Source organism: Xenopus laevis, chromosome 3L, assembly GCF_017654675.1.
Source record: "Xenopus laevis strain J_2021 chromosome 3L, Xenopus_laevis_v10.1, whole genome shotgun sequence".
NCBI lineage: Eukaryota > Metazoa > Chordata > Amphibia > Anura > Pipidae > Xenopus > Xenopus laevis.
Window position 1 is genome coordinate 124,397,758 of NC_054375.1, and position 16,046 is coordinate 124,413,803.

At 39.5% G+C, this 16,046-nt stretch overlaps 1 protein-coding gene across 1 annotated transcript in view; it reads right to left on the reverse strand.

The window, feature by feature from the left end:
• itga11.L (integrin subunit alpha 11 L homeolog) overlaps window positions 1–16,046 on the reverse strand; it is a 57,051-nt gene that overhangs the window by 26,439 nt on the left and 14,566 nt on the right. Inside the window, exons 3-11 of the mRNA XM_018253321.2 lie at window positions 6,099–6,208; window positions 4,817–4,908; window positions 4,420–4,534; window positions 4,052–4,179; window positions 3,814–3,962; window positions 3,477–3,621; window positions 2,730–2,898; window positions 973–1,043; window positions 222–366 (exon numbers count right to left, since the gene is read on the reverse strand). Coding sequence (XP_018108810.2) covers window positions 222–366; window positions 973–1,043; window positions 2,730–2,898; window positions 3,477–3,621; window positions 3,814–3,962; window positions 4,052–4,179; window positions 4,420–4,534; window positions 4,817–4,908; window positions 6,099–6,208 — 1,124 coding nt within the window. The remainder of the gene's footprint in view (window positions 1–221; window positions 367–972; window positions 1,044–2,729; window positions 2,899–3,476; window positions 3,622–3,813; window positions 3,963–4,051; window positions 4,180–4,419; window positions 4,535–4,816; window positions 4,909–6,098; window positions 6,209–16,046) is intronic.

A 16,046-nucleotide genomic window follows, 5' to 3' on the forward strand; every position in this document is an offset into this window, starting at 1 on the left:
GTATATCTAATTAAGTGTACAAAATAACATATGTCACAACACACAACAAGATGAAAATTTTATCTAGATCAGATGTAATAGGGCTGCATCCTCACACTGCACACCAATTACAGGACACCTAACACCCTAGACTACCATCTCTTCCCTGGCCATTTAATTCCACAGCAAATGCTCCTTTTACCACACTCTCATACTATTTACATAAAAGGCCATCTTCTCACCCAGGTAAGCTCCATGGTTCTTGAGTTCATCAGGAAACTCTTTAAGGTAGGATTCTCTACGAGGTATCACTTTTCCAGAGCTGGTCTCTTTCAGGACAGCTCCATTCCAGTCATAAGCGCCAACTGCACCAAGCAATATACCATCCTGAGCACAAGAGAAACTTGTTGTTAAAAAGTGCCAAAGTCATTGAAAAAGTATAACAGGAAGTTGGATCTACCAACTAGAGCCGTGCCTTCAAATGCTCAAAAGGAACTTGTGACCCAGAATACCTTTCTCTCTAGTTCAGACAGTGGAAAGCCATACAGTATCCAGATGATATTTTTGTTCCAAAAGCAAGGAATCCGCTTGCTATGAGATGGGAAAAAATTACTTTTTCAAAAGAAGTTTAATGTCCTGATAGTGAAAAAGGATTTAGAAGTTTCTGTCTAATTCCTAGAAAGGTGCCAACTTTGTAGAAGCAGCAATAAAAATAGATTTCATTTGTCAGATGCCTGAGCTACAAGCAAATTCCAACACATGCCAGAAGGAGCAGAATAAGGGGTGGATTCTGAATTTAACTCACTCTCCCCAATTAGCCCATCTCAAATACTGTTATTCTGAATCTCCTCCTAATAATATCAGTATAATGAACTACATTGCACAGTTAATGGCCGACATTTACCAAAAGAAGAGTTTATATGGTAACTGATAAACTGTGCTACATGATTGAGTGATTTAGTTTCTGGTCTTGTGACCCTCTGTAACACTCACCTCCACTACATGTGACGAAAAGCCTGCCTGGGACATTTCCAAGCCAAAAGATGTCTCATTTTTATTTGTACCTGCAAATTAGAACAATCATTTGCATTCTTAATTTATGATTGGTCAAAAACAGCTGAAATTAGCCATACAGCCAAAAAATACTGATGCAGAAGCTATAAAGTAGACAAAGTATTAGAGATAGAGGAAAGGAAGGATTAGTGATATTAATGTGAGAGGAGACATAGTATTAGATGAGACTTATACAATAATATATGAAATAGCCGCACCATAGAAAAGTAAAAATTACTACAAAACAACAAAACATGAGCGACAGGGAATTTAAAAGATGATGGTTGAGGATGAAATAATCATGGGACAGTATTCAGTCATTATATGATGGAGGTCCAGAGATGAAGAGATGGTCTATTTGTTTGGATCCAAAAATTACTATATGTCAACTGGATGCTCCTGTGTGGTTCTTTCGTTTAGGCTGTTATTCAACCAGTGGACCTGGACCAGTTTGTTTGCCGGTGTGTGTAGCGTAAGTAGCCAATGATTGCCCATTAAAGGGGTGGTTCACCTTTAGGTTTATTTTTAGTATGTTATAGAATAGCTAATTCCAACCAACTTTTCGATTGGTCCTCATTTTTTCTATTTTATTGTTTTTTGATTATTTGCCTTCTTCTTGTGATGCTTTCCAGCTTTCAAATGGGGGTCACTGACCCAATCTAAAAAGCAAATGCTCTGTAATGCTTTTTACTTATCTTTCCATTCAAATTCTCTCCTATTAATAATCCAGTCTTTTACTCAAATCAATGCATAGGGTAACTTAGACCATAGCAACCCGATTGCTAAACTTGCAAATTGGAGAGCTGCTGCATTACAAGCTAAATAACTCAAAAAAACACAAATAACAAAAAAATTAAAAACAATTGCAAACTGTACATCATACTAAATGTTAATCTAAAAAAGTTAATCTAAAGGTGAAGGACCCTTTTAACATTTGCACTTATTGAGGTATCAAGTATACAGTAAGGGAAGACATTTTGGGGGGAATTCACAAAAGTGTCGGTAAAATAAGTAACCCAGAAGTGGCGGTCGACAAATCTGTAAAATGTTGTACTAACGGCAAATTCACAAAGGCAGATGTTACCATCTCTGAATGTCTCGTAAGTACGACAATTTTCTAAAATGTCGTATATCTTTTCATCGTACAAACGACATTTACCAAGACTTTTCAAAAGACAATTTGACCGACATTTTCATTTGGAGAGCCTAAAAACCACGCCCACTTTTAACGACACTAATTCAAAAGTGTCGTACATGTCGGAAAATTGGCGGAAAAATGCTCTGTGAATTTGTCGGCTGTTGCTACGACACTTTCTACGACATTTTAAAGACATTTTTTCGTTCCCGGCACTTTTGTGAATTCCCCCCTTTGTCTCATGTACCAAGGTTTCAGAGGAAAGTGCTGGAGTTCTTAGCGGAGTAAAATGATGTACCTGTACCACTGGTAAATGAATCAGATCTACTAAATTAGAAGCCCTGTATATAATACCTGCCATTATCAGGTATTATTATAGGTATGAGGCAGTTTCTACCTCTGGTGACAAACAATGTTTAGAATATTTTATAGAGGTGTGTAGTAAAGGAAACTGGAATAAACAGTTGGAATATGTAGCAGATGCAGGGAAATATTTTTGCATAGTTTGCCATCCACAGGAAGAGAAGAGGAATATCTGATAAAGAAAAACCTGAGCTATTACCTCCTTCAAGACTGAATATCCTCTCCCCAAGTGCATCCACAATATCCTTCAACGCAGCCTCATCTGTCACATTGAAGAAGTGCTTGTCATCAGGGTCACTAGCAATGTACTTGATCTCATTGAGGAAAGCTTCTGGATTGATCCCTCGTCTATTATAGTAGCCTAAAACCTGGGTGTGGATTTTAGAGGTGGAAAATAAAGAGAAATTAAATGCATAGGCAGTGCTAACAATGGGCTTCCTTGTATGAAGAGTTGCCACAGGTTTGGCAGTGCTATATTCATGGTGAAGGCACATAGGCCTCTATAGCTTGATGGCAGGCAGTATAGACAGAGCTGGCTATGCCCCTTACACTGCATTGTGTAACTTAAGCCGGATTTTTTTTTTTATCTGGTGCGGTGCAAGGTGGACAGTGCAGCCATTTTCCAGGCAGAAGTGCTTTGTGGATGGTTACCAGTGGTGTAACTGGGCCCCACAGCAAATTAATTTTAGGGCCCCCAACATATCCAGAGATTACCCTGTTTCTGCTTAGGGCCACAAGTAATTAACCCCAATTGATTACATTGCTGCAGAGTTTTGATAGGCAGGGCATTATTGATTCCTTTAATGAAATGTAATGACAGGTATGGAAGATCAATAACTTTGTTATACTGTAAAAGATGGAACATATTAATAAAGGGAATATCTGAAGTAGAGGTCAGACCATTCCATCAGACTATTTTAGATGAGATGGCTAGAGGAACACTCACCGCTACTGCATAACGTGTTATATTGTCTTTTTCGCTGCTCTCTATCACTCTCTGTAGGTCGGGGCTGTCATGTGATTCTCCATCTGTAATAACTATCATGACTTTTTTGGCTCCCTTTCTGCCTCCATGCTGGAATGCCTCTGTGCTGCAAAGATTCATAATAACATATGATATAATACTACCATGGCATAGAAAACTACAGCACTAAAGAATATCAGAATAAAGAGAGATAAACTACAGTATATATAGAGACTATATATTTCTACAAATATATATAAATGTAAACACAAACTTTTACCCTCCCTGTCTGCACACACAAATATTCATATCTCCTCACACAGCTTTTTCAATCCCCAGCGCAGTGCGTGTTTCTGTCCCTCCTCGTTGATCAATAAGTTTAGCCGCCTCTACCACATCTGTTACGGAGCGATAGTTGTTCAGATAAAATTCATGTACGACGGTCTCTCCATACTGCAACACACCAACCTGTTGGGAAGTTTCAATGAGCCTGGGTACAAAATTGCTACAAAATACCATGCACAACATCCATTTTGCTTTTTTTTTCATCCACTTACCTGTATTTGCCCTGGAGCAATGTAAAATTTCTGCAGTATACTGATGAGGAAACTTTGCACCTCCACCCAAGGATAGATGCTGTTAGATCCGTCCAACACAATAACAATGTCCATGAAAGTGGGGCATCCTGAGGAGGGAGACAAACATTAATATATAAGTCAATATGACCAATCTGTCCTGAGGGATACCCCACAACCATTTTCCACCTCATACAGAACATGACATTAATAATTATTCTCTAAAGGAATAAAAAAATTAAAAGATCGCATTTACTAAAAGCAAAGCCCAGCTCATTAGTTCCCATGCCAATATGTCTTAGAGCAGGAGGCAAGTAAAACTGAAGGAGCTTAGACCTCCCGTTTCTTACTCTGTAGGGCAGGAGCAACAATCCTGGAGAAACGGAAGTTGGCATTGACTCTGGAGCACATCCCCGTGGTATAATAAGAGCTTCCGCACTCATGGGACCAGAGAGGACTGCAGGCCTATTAAAGAAAACATTGAAATTACAGATAAAGCTTTTTGTGGCCAAGATACTGAAACACGGAAAGCCCAGACCAAGAGGAAAACTATGGGGAAGCTGCAGCATTGCATGCCTTAGTTAGAGGCTCAAGTGTTGTATGGCAGTGAGCTGAAGTAGAGAGTGATATGAGAAGCTCAAAAAGAGGTTCTAAAGGTCTGAATGGAAAAATATAGCAAGAGTGTATTAGAATGGAAAAAGGTAAACAGAACAAAGTACGATGGAAACGGATTTACGCAAGACTTACCACAAAACTATTATCTTTGGGGTTTGTGACTAAACTCATTCCCAGGCGCATGTTATCCTTTCTCTCCGAGACATTGGAAAGAGTCACCCTGCCTAAGAAACTTCCAGTTACCATACAATAAGCCATTTGAAAATCCCACAGAGACCAGGAAAACATAAATCCCATCCCAAGATCCAAGATATAACAAGATTACTATACAACCCTTATCCAGGTCAATTGGCTGAATGTTAAACAATCACATACTGTATTTAGCTTGAAGGGCACAGAACCTTGATACCTAAGAGACATACTTATGATTTTATATAAATATTGCATTTCCTTTACACAGCTGCTTCTTATTTTGATTTCATAAGATGGCACAAATGTATTCCCACTGTGCCTATTCTAAAATGCCAGTGGTGCTAGAGGCAAGTAAATAAAAAATGTCCAGTACCTCTCAGAATAGCTCTCTGCACAAGCAGTTGCTGAATTTAACATAACACAAATGTTTTTGAGAGGTTGAAAATTCTATATTCCTTTACATACACAATCCTCCTTAGCTCATTCACCAATCATCTGCTGCTGTTTTGATATATTTGTAACATCATCTCATTCACATCCACAACATTTGAGTTCGGGGTTTCCCCATTCTAAAATTGTCTAGTCCACTTCTTAGCCTCTCTTCTTTTTTCACCAAAATGAACAATTTCTAAAGCACCATCATTTTAAAGAACCCCAACAGAAGACTTTCCATTGGAGAACTTATAAATGTACAGTATAGCAGTTGGTTTCTTTTGGGGGTGTTTAAGCCTCCCTAAACCTTTACTATTCATTCAATACCTATCGTGTTGTGTTGTTGTGAGCGGAGGCTGCCTCCTACTGTGATGTTTGGATTTTTGTATAGCGGTTTGGATTTTCCAGCTAGTGTAGTTAACTAATCAGTTATTCTAAATGGAAAACAGTAACACTTCTTCCTCTTCCTACTGCCAGGTGCCACCTGAAGGACATCCATGATAAGATGTATAATTTTACTGGGCTTCATAAGTCACATGTAGCCCAAAATATGTCCCTTATATTAGATCCTCGGAGTGCAAGGGGGTCAAAGATTGCTGCACTACCAATAATAATGCACACAATTTACAAGGCACATGGAATTTTATGAATGCAAATATAGACAGAAATTATTGTTGTTGTCATAATGTCAGATAATGTGGAGCCACATGTTCATCATATCATACACTGTATGTAAATATACAGTATACATCATATACTGTAGACACCATGATGTTTCTGTGCCACCTACCAATGCCAAGTTTGGTGCAGTCATTTGAAGTATCATTTGTAACTGAACACTTGTAGATATCACCTGTCTTCTGGGGACCATTGACATCAAATGGGGCTCCCACCACCAACCTGCAGAGGAAATATATTATTGTGATAACTATTGTATATATATGAACTTCAGCCTATGTATAAGCACAATGTTTCACAGTAATGGTATAGTATTGCTTGTGCAAGTAATAAAGTAAGTGACGCACCAGTGAAATAAGTGGCAGTTTGGAAATAAATGGCAGCTAAAAAGTCACATGATTTGAAGAGTTTGGATTTGTTTGACCTGAACACCGGATTGGACTAAATGTTTTGGTGCATCCATAATTTATGCTGAAGCTTTAAAAGATTTAAACAGAAGAGATGAAGAGTTATGAATCAGGGCATATACTGTAACTGCTGCAACATTGCATGCAAATGTATACGTAGATACAGTAAGTGCAGAGATTACAGCAGCTTCTCAGGCTACAGTTGTCAGCATCCCTTTGTGCTCTGCCCCTCTGGATTGAACAGAAACACAGAATTGCAGCATTTTATTTTTATTCAATTAATGTAGTCATCGCAGTCATTCTGTCTATGAGCCCGAGACGCTTCTGGGCAGCAGCCACAACTGGCCCAGTAAAAACCTTGCATGTGGAGCTTGCCAGTGTACCTTTAACATCTGAACATATTTGTATAGGAAGGCACAAAGAGTGGAAGGAATACATCCAAGCTCCTCCTGCCACACACACATTCACCCTGCACACGTGGCCTGGCAATGGGGACATTCCAAAACGACAGACATTAAGGAGGAACCTTCTAACATCTGGGTAAAGGGAGTTGAGCCAGGAAAAACTTAGCAGCTCTCGTCTGTTACCTGGCAGCGTATGAGACTCAAAAATTCCAGCACAGAGCTGCCCAGATCTTGGTGCCTTTTTTGTCTCCCCCAAGGGCCCAGCTGCCGATCTAAGGGATTATTCTAAGCAACAAAGGCAGTGGCTCTATAACAATGTGCCAGCTAAAAATGTCCAGATTTGAATCATATGCTGTTACACTCTCTTATGCAACTAGAATGCCATTGACCAACTCTATTATTCACTTGTAAAAGGAACACAGAATAGCAGTGTTATCTATAAAGTTCCCTCTACATTACAACATTGCCACTGATTACAGGTAGTTCTTTGGGGCAATGTATTTGGGAGACCAATCCTACTCTTATAAAGATTTCCCTATATGGAAGATAATCTGTCAAGAATGCAGCAGTAATTTTACACCTGTATATAACTGTAGGTGTATATTTGTGTAGACAATGAGAAATATTTCCATTATTATTGCCCTTTGTTTTTCTTTGTGTCCAGGCAGGGCCGCCATCAGGGGGGGACAGGGGGGACAAGCGTACCGGGCCCGGGCATGAAGGGGGGCCCGGCAGCGCTGCATTTTTTTGAAGATCCGGGCCCCCCTTACGAGCGCCCGAGCCGTACGTCTTGCCTCTTCAGTGCCGAATGCGGAAGTGCCGAAGCCGATGCGACGAAAAGACCCGAAGTCACGGAAAAAGCCGAAGTCCCGAAGTCACGAAGCGCCGAAAAGACCCGAAGTCACGAAAACAGCCGAAGCCGAAGTCCTGAAGCAGCGCAAAGACCCGAAGTCACGAAAACAGCCGAAGCCGAAGTCCTGAAGCGGTGAAAAGACCCGAAGTCACGAAAGGAGGCGAAGTTGAAGTACTGAAGCCATGAGTTCAATTCTACTGAACACCAGTTTGTGTTTTTTTTTTTTTAATCCCCTGGCCACCAATGTATTATTTTAATATTCTATAGGCCCCTGCCACCAATCTTTTTTTTAAAACTTTTGTTTTTGGGGCCCCAATTTTTTTTTTAACTCGTAAGGGGCCCCTTGCCACCATTGTTTTTTTTTGGGTTTTTTTTTTAAAAAAAAATTAATTTTCTTTTTGGTGGCCCCAAATTTTTTTAACTTGTAAGGGGGCCCCTGCAACCAGTTTTTTTTTTTTTTCAAAAAAAAATTATTTTTTTTTTAAATTTTTTTGGGGCCCCAATTTGTTTTTAACTTGTAAGGGGGCCCCTGCCACCATTTTTTTTTTTTCAAAAAAATTTTTTTTTCTCCAAATTTTTTTTTTGGGGCCCCAATTTGTTTTTAACTTATAAGGGGGCCCCTGCCGCCAATGTTTTTTTTTTTTTTCAAAAAAAAATTAATTTTTTTTCAAATTTTTTTTTGGGGCCCCAATTTGTTTTTAACTTATAAGGGGGCCCCTGCCACCAATGGTTTTTTTTTTTTTTCAAAAAAAAATTAATTTTTTTCAAATTTTTTTTGGGGCCCCAATTTGTTTTTAACTTAGAAGGGGGCCCCTGCCACCAATGTTTGTTTATTTTTTAGTTTTTTTTACATTTTTTTTTGTTGGGGCCCCAAGTTTTTTTTAACAGGGGGCCCCTGCCACCAATGTTTTTAAAAAAAAAAAAAATTTTAATTTTTTTTTTTTTGGGGCCCCAATTTTTTTATAAGGGGGCCCTGACCATCAATAGCTTTTTACAACTTGTGTGGGGGGGGGGTTACTTTTTTAGCGCTGATGTCTGTGTGGTCTTTTAACTGCGATGTGGGCGGGATATGGGGCGGAGCTTGGTCGTCAGTGTGGGCGGGGCCCAGGGGGCCCCAAAAATTTTGTTGTACGGGGCCCCGTGATTTCTAATGGCGGCCCTGTGTCCAGGCACCAGTAAGTTTGGCAGGCTTAATATAGTATGGCCATATTGTGGAACCAGTACCCCAGTATTGCATCCAGCTGTGGAACCACCATTGGTAAAGCAGAGACAGGTGCACTGAAAGCTCAAACGCCTTTATAATCATAAAAACATTAATTAATGTTCCTATTCAATCAGAATTCTAGCCGAACGTGTCTATCCTTAAAATAAAATACCAGAATTTTCTGGCACTTGTGAACTCCCCCAACCCTTTCCATCCATTATTGCACCTATTTTAGTGTTTAGGAGCACAGATTACACATCTTTCTTTTTTTTCTGAACAATTTTACAATTTTTTAATGGACAGAATTCTGTAAATTCTATAATAGCATTTTCCTCTCTGGAAAGTAGACATTAACAGTTCTAACAATATCAAGGCGTACTGAAAAATGACTGCACTTTGTATGCAACTGGCGCTACCTGGAAATAAGTGACTGTGAATTTCCAGGCACTGGCCCTGAAGTGACGCGATGAGAACCAGCAAGGGAATGAGGAGTTTTCTGATTTCACGGACAAGATGAAGCACTGGCACTTTCTGTGCGGTCTCCTGCCAATAACAACTTAAAGCTTAAAGCAAATGCCAGACTTTCCTCCTTGTCCCTAGTATAGATTCTTTAAAAAGGGGACACAATGGTTTCTCCATTCCAAAAGCGGGGTGTTGTGGAAGCACTCCAAGGCAAAGAAAAATATACAAGTACAATGGAAGTGCAACTGATTAGTTGCAAGCATTCAAAAGAGAGGGGATTGAACAATGGACATTCCCTAGTCCCTTTGTTTAACTAGTCATTTAGTATCTAAGCCCCTTTACTCAAACACTTTTCCAAAGATATGCTACTATGCAGGGAAGTGTCAGCCTATGAAAAATATGATCAGAGGTACATGGTAGATGGGATCACCATATGACGTGGAATGGTGGTTTACCGATTTTGTAAGTATAAGTAAAAACCCCTAAGTTTTGTAAATACATGGCAAAAATATAACAAAAAGGTGGTGTAAAGATGATACCTTTATTGGTCAAGATATTCATGGCAAGATTTCAGTACATTTTAGATGTAAGTTGTTAAAGCCTTTGCAGAGCAGTTTGTATCCATTGTTTTTGTAGGGCAGTTTGTTAGACCCTTTGAAAGCACTGTACTTTCCTCTTTAGTAGGATAAATTTATAACACAGCGGTTTGGTGTGTTGTTGGTTGGAGCTGCGTTCCCTTTGGAGTCTAAGCCTTTGCCGTTTTTTCTTTTTGTTAGCTACCAGCAGTGTCTGTAGTTTTTCATAGTATAGTTGAAGTGCCTGTTTAGTATCTCCAGTGTCTATTCCTGTTAAGAGATCACTGAGGGCGGTGATTCTTGATGTTTTTTTGCTGTAAAACTCTGTTGAGGTGGTTACGTAGTCACTCGGAAGTCCTGGTGCAATAGAGCCACCAGGATTACCAGGAGTCAACTTCTACAGTACAAAGAAAAATCTGAAATAAATTGTGTGCCTCTAGTGGTCACATACAATTCACAACTAAAGACCCTTATTAAAAAAGCCAGGGATCTACAGGGTACATTTCATAAAGATGAGAGGCTCAAACGCATATTCCCAGACCCACCACTTCTGGCATTTAGACAGCCTCCAAACCTATAAAACGAATAAAAAGAACTGCCCTATAACAACCCACCAAAAATGGAACATACCCCTGTGGCAAAAAACTATGTAAAACCTGCCCACACATCCTGATCTCAGACAGAATACAGATTTCGGACACAGGAATACAACACCCATGTACAACTATTCTTCTAATGTGGTGTACTGAATACAATGCACCAGATGACAAACAGGAGGCCTGTATAGAGGAGAAACTGGTCAAAGTCTGAGAAAGAGAAATACACACCTTCGCTTCACCATAACCAATAAAAAGCTGGACACACCAGTAGGAAAACAGCCCGCACCACTTCATGAATTATTAAAAATATGGGTTCTAAAGGGGAATTTTGAAACTGAAAACAAAAGGATAGTATGGAAATACTTTCAGCTCTCTGGAGAAGGGACTGAACATGGACCTTGGATTTATGGTTAATTATGTGGATTAAGAACTGCCTGCACCAAGTCAGAAACACAAACAATTGTAGGGCCACTAGACTAACTGCTCATATGGAATTCCTTTTATTTCACACTCCATTGATTTAGCTCTAATTTATTTTCAGCCACTTTGATCCACATTATCTTGGATCTTATCTGTCCCTTGCATGTCACCATGTATATGAACTCACACAGAGATGGACATTCCTTTTTGTTGGTCATTTGATCTATGAGCTTAATGTTCTATAGGTATCAGAGAACAACACAGCTTCATTATATATCTTGAAAAATGAACCAAAATGTTCTGAAAGCTTAATATTAGTGATTCGCGAATCTGATTTGTTTCACCAAAAAAGTTGCAAAACAGTAAAAATGCGTTGAAATGCATTTTTGCCGGGCAACAAAAAAAGTCTATGGGCGCCATTTTTGCAACGAAATGTCGCGAAAAAGTTTGCTCATCACTACTTGCTATAATTATCAGCAATAAACGTATCACCTTTACACCACCTTTTTGCCCTGTGACTGGCTAACGCGGTACAACAACTTTACTTGAACTTGCATAGATACTAAATGACTGGGGCAACAGGGGACCTCTTTTGTTCCATTCCAAACACCATGGGCCACTGCTACAGTACAGCATGATATCTAATCTCTGTGGATAGCCTCACATGAGCTGATGTCTCTTTCCCTGCATGTGCAAGGGCCAAGAAGCTTATTTACACAAAACTATTTCTTACATCACTTCAGTTTCCTCCAAGCTGCGGGGAGATGACATTACTCACAAAGATGATGCTCTGATTTACAAAACAGTTACTGCATGTGGTTGCCAAACCATCTTTGTAACACACCAAAAGTACATTTCCTGGTTATCCATGCTAAGGACATACCCAAGCCATACATTTTGAATCTGAAACCTAGTCTGACAATTTAAATTTGAGCAACAGCAACAAATTTGCCAAAAACATGTCGCCTTGCGTTGTCATCACTTTCAAGTTACATAATATGAAAGGTTTAGATTGGGTACAACTGAACATTAATGAATAATACATTTGGAATCATTATCCTGAGGACAATAAGGCTTTTCCAGAAATACATGGGGATATTGTTTTGTTAATAGTCTTGTAGAAGCTCCACCAACTCCAAACTAACATCGCTCAAAGAAAAGAAATAAAAGGGCCAGCAATATAGTGCATCGCCTTACTGGTTAGAGCACCTAGAAAAGCAATTTAGTGAATGGGCAAGTACCAGGTTATTTGTAGTACTATTTGCAGAAGAGTGTAGCTATAGCCAAATTGAGTGGGGCCTGACCCAGTGGGGTGAGCTTTTCTGTTAGCAGGCTAATGCATGGATTTTTTAATAAATATGAGCAATTTCCAATGACAAATCTATGATTATATATGTGTGTATGGCCCTAAAATTATAATGGTTACTGCACCAAACCAGCAAAATGTGAAACCTCAATTACATATTTGTCAGATGTATCAGGCCACTGGCTGAGCTGAGCTTGCATGAGCCTCTCACCTTGAGGATGATCATTCAGGTGTTTATCTATCTATTATGGAGAATTTAATAAAAGTCATTCAATTTGCACCAGTCTAGTGACCCAGAGAAACCAATCAGATGTTTGCTTTTAAAGAAGTGACCACTAAATGCTTCCTGCTAAATCACTGTAGTTAGTTACTAGACCTGTAACCTCTGTTACATTGTCCTTGGTATGTTGCTTAAATACATGACTGATCATCTCACTGGATGATCAACCGATACTCCTCCATAGTGTGAGTGGAGCCAAAAGTGGTACCGAAAATGGTCATTATGTATGTAACTCTGTATGTTCTATGTATGTGATTTCTATGTATAGACACATTTATTTTTACAGGGCTGCACAATGTGTTGGCGCTATAAAAATTCATGTTAATAATAATAATAATAATAATAATAATAATCTTGAAATCACTATAGATTATTATGGTTATCCATAAAGTCATCCAAGACAACATCACCTAGCAGAACATGCCAAAAATTCATTGCCCCCACCAATAACAACCTTTTGGTTTTCTTTAAATGAAAGTTTAGTTACTGGAGTCTAAAGAGGTGGCCTCTTGTTTGCTGATCTTTCCTATGGGGAAAAAAGATTGCCATCTGTCTACAATGTTCTCTAATGTACTTTCTAAGAGTAATCATGTCCCCTTTTTCTCTCCTCATATTTTAGTTCATTCCTTTTACCAGTTTCAGGGCTGCTCCTGCCATGATGCTAGCTGAAATCCTTGCCTCAGGTGGCAGTGAGCGGTCCGTTACCAGGGGCAGCAAAAAAACTCTCTCTGCATTAGTGAAGCAGCCCCCTAGACCCACTCCAATGCTAAAGTTAAAGGTGAGGCCTTACCAGGGAACTATTAAGAGAAATGTTTTTATCCCTAAAGTTAATGCCTTTGTATGCAAGACAGTACTTTATTTGCTTTAGTAGCCACTGAGTGACTTTGACTAGAGTTTCATGGATTGTTATCCACAAAAACCCCTAATACAATACACAATACTACTTAGTGTGTAACTGGCAATTTGTTATTTCTACTGAAGTCCATAACCTTCCATTTATTAGCAGTGAAACTCATTTGCCAGTTTTTGAATTCATCTATTTTTGGGTTTTTTACACTGAATCATTTACAGGGATTTTTTCCAGTATTATTATTTAACAGGCCATTGCCACCAATCCTAAGGGCCGGGTATATTGAGACTTAAATTGTAAATTTGCATCCCTACTTATTCTTGAAATCCCGGTCTGATGGACAGTTTGGCAGAAACCACTTTTTATGTGCCGTTCGTGTATTTCGAAAGCTAAAGGTTTTTTTTTTAACTGAAAATGTGAGTGTTGACCAAAAAATTAACTCGAAAACTTGAATTTTTGTGGAAAATATAATGCTATGTCATTCTTGGTTGGGTGCTTTATCAATAGACATATTTATTTTTATTAGTGGCAGCTCCCTATGAAGTGGCATTTATTAGCTCAGGTGAAACTGTGTTTTGCAGGGGCCAAATTCTCATGTATAATGGTAGAAGGTATTCATTTTAAAGTAAGGAGACATGGAATCCCCATATCAGGCACTTAAATGGTAAATACAATATATCTATAGTGTATATCTATACCATTTACTGTGCACCCAACCTGCATTGTTTCAGATTAAATGATTTATCCTCTAATCGTGTATTAACTCAAACTGGTGTACAGATGGTGTGTTCTCACAAGGTATAAGGAAGGGCACCACCAAAGTCTTCCCAGTCAGTGGCAAATGGTATATGTGGCAAATTAGTTCTATTAAAGATGCTGACTTCTTTTTTTGAATTACAAATATGTGATATATTTATTCCAGATGTTTGAAATGTAAGATCTACCGTTTCTGGATAATTCTTGATTTTAAACATCATTGAGGTTTAAAAGGTTTATCAAACATCCCTTCTGCTGACTTATCAAAGTGGGGTTGATTGTACAAAACTACAGCGCTAACAGAATGCGTAGGAATATTATCACACCCAGTATTAGAAAAGTAGGGCGTTGCATCTATAGGTTTGTATATGGGAGCAGCAACTCATTCCAGTGTCTGTTCCAACACATGTACCAGCTGTTAGAGGAGTGGGTCAGTGGTGCACATTTATCACAGGTGGCAGACAAAGTAGGTGTCACAACCGGCACCCAATACCAGAACAAGTGCCAAGCCCTGGTCTCGGCTTCACCAGTAGTGTGACCACCGTTGGGCTTAACAAGGGGTACAAGGCGAGATGTTCTGGCTGGCAAAGGGGCATGTCTGTTAGCAAGTCTTTTGGGCCGAAGGGCCGAAGGTCACGGTACAAAAGGATTAAGCAGAAGGATGGTCAGACAGGCTGGGTCGAGGCAGGCGGATATCAGAATCCTTAGGCAGGCAAGGGTCAAACCGGGTTGTCAATCAAGAGGTTAAGCAGGAAGAGTTGTCGTAGGCAGGCAAGGGTCAGGATACAGAATGCAGAGTAGTCAAGAACAGGCTGGGTCGTACACGGGTAATCAAACAAACAGAACACAGATCAGATGCACAAGGCTCAGGAAACCACTAGAAAACAAGTTCTATCACGGGCACTGGCTGGGGATCAGACTGGGCCTTAAATACACTCAAAGTTCGCGCCAAAACGTGCGCCAATACACGCTGGCGCAATCACACCAGCGCGCCTGTACCTTTAAGAGGCGCGCCATAATAATCAAAATGGCGCCTAGGAAACGCGCGGCGGGCGTCACCGCCGGTAATTTTATTATAGTAGGGATGCACCCAAATCCCAGATACTTCATGAAAGAAATCAGACAAATCCAGAACAGAATCCTAATTTGCACATGCAAATTTGTGTCAGGAAGGGTCAAAGAAAACCGTGTGCAGTTAAAAAGATTTTCAAATCGATCAATTTTAAAGATCCGGATTCACTTCGGCCTGGCACTTGGATTCAGTCAAATCTGAATTGTGCTGAAAAAGCAGAATCCTGGTTGAATCTCGAATTGAATCCTAATTTTGGAGCATCCCTAGGGCAAAGTGCAAAACAACAGACACAGAGCGCTATATTGTTTCACATACTAGGCACCTGCCACCCCCTTTAAATCTTAAAGCTCCCAGATGTAACTCTTTAAGCTCCGGATAGATATAAAATCTCTGTATACTGCACTGTTTCTTTCTGGTATTACTTTATACAGAAAGGGCTGCAAATGACTCATTCCCAGTAAATTACATTTTGTGAAACAAACTGAACCCACATAAACTAGACATGTTGAGAAACCATGCAGGCAGGTGCACCCTATTCAGGATTCCTAACAGCTACTGTACCAATGCGGTGCTGTTTGTATAGTACCTGTAGGAACTGGTCTTGCGTTACCAAAGCATAGCATTTTTTAAAATGTTATATCAAAAAGTAATACATTCCAGTGCCTGTTGTGGGAATAGAGCATTAATTTAAGTGGGTGTAAGCCTGGCCTGATAATGCATTTTTTCCAGCAACTGGCCTTTTTCTTTTATTTAGACTGATTGCCAGAATAAAATTCCACTATTCAGTAAAGCTGCTCACAATAAAGTCTTGTCAGCTGTGAAGATTTCTGCCGATTCCCAGTGAGATACAAACTCAACACACAGTATATAAA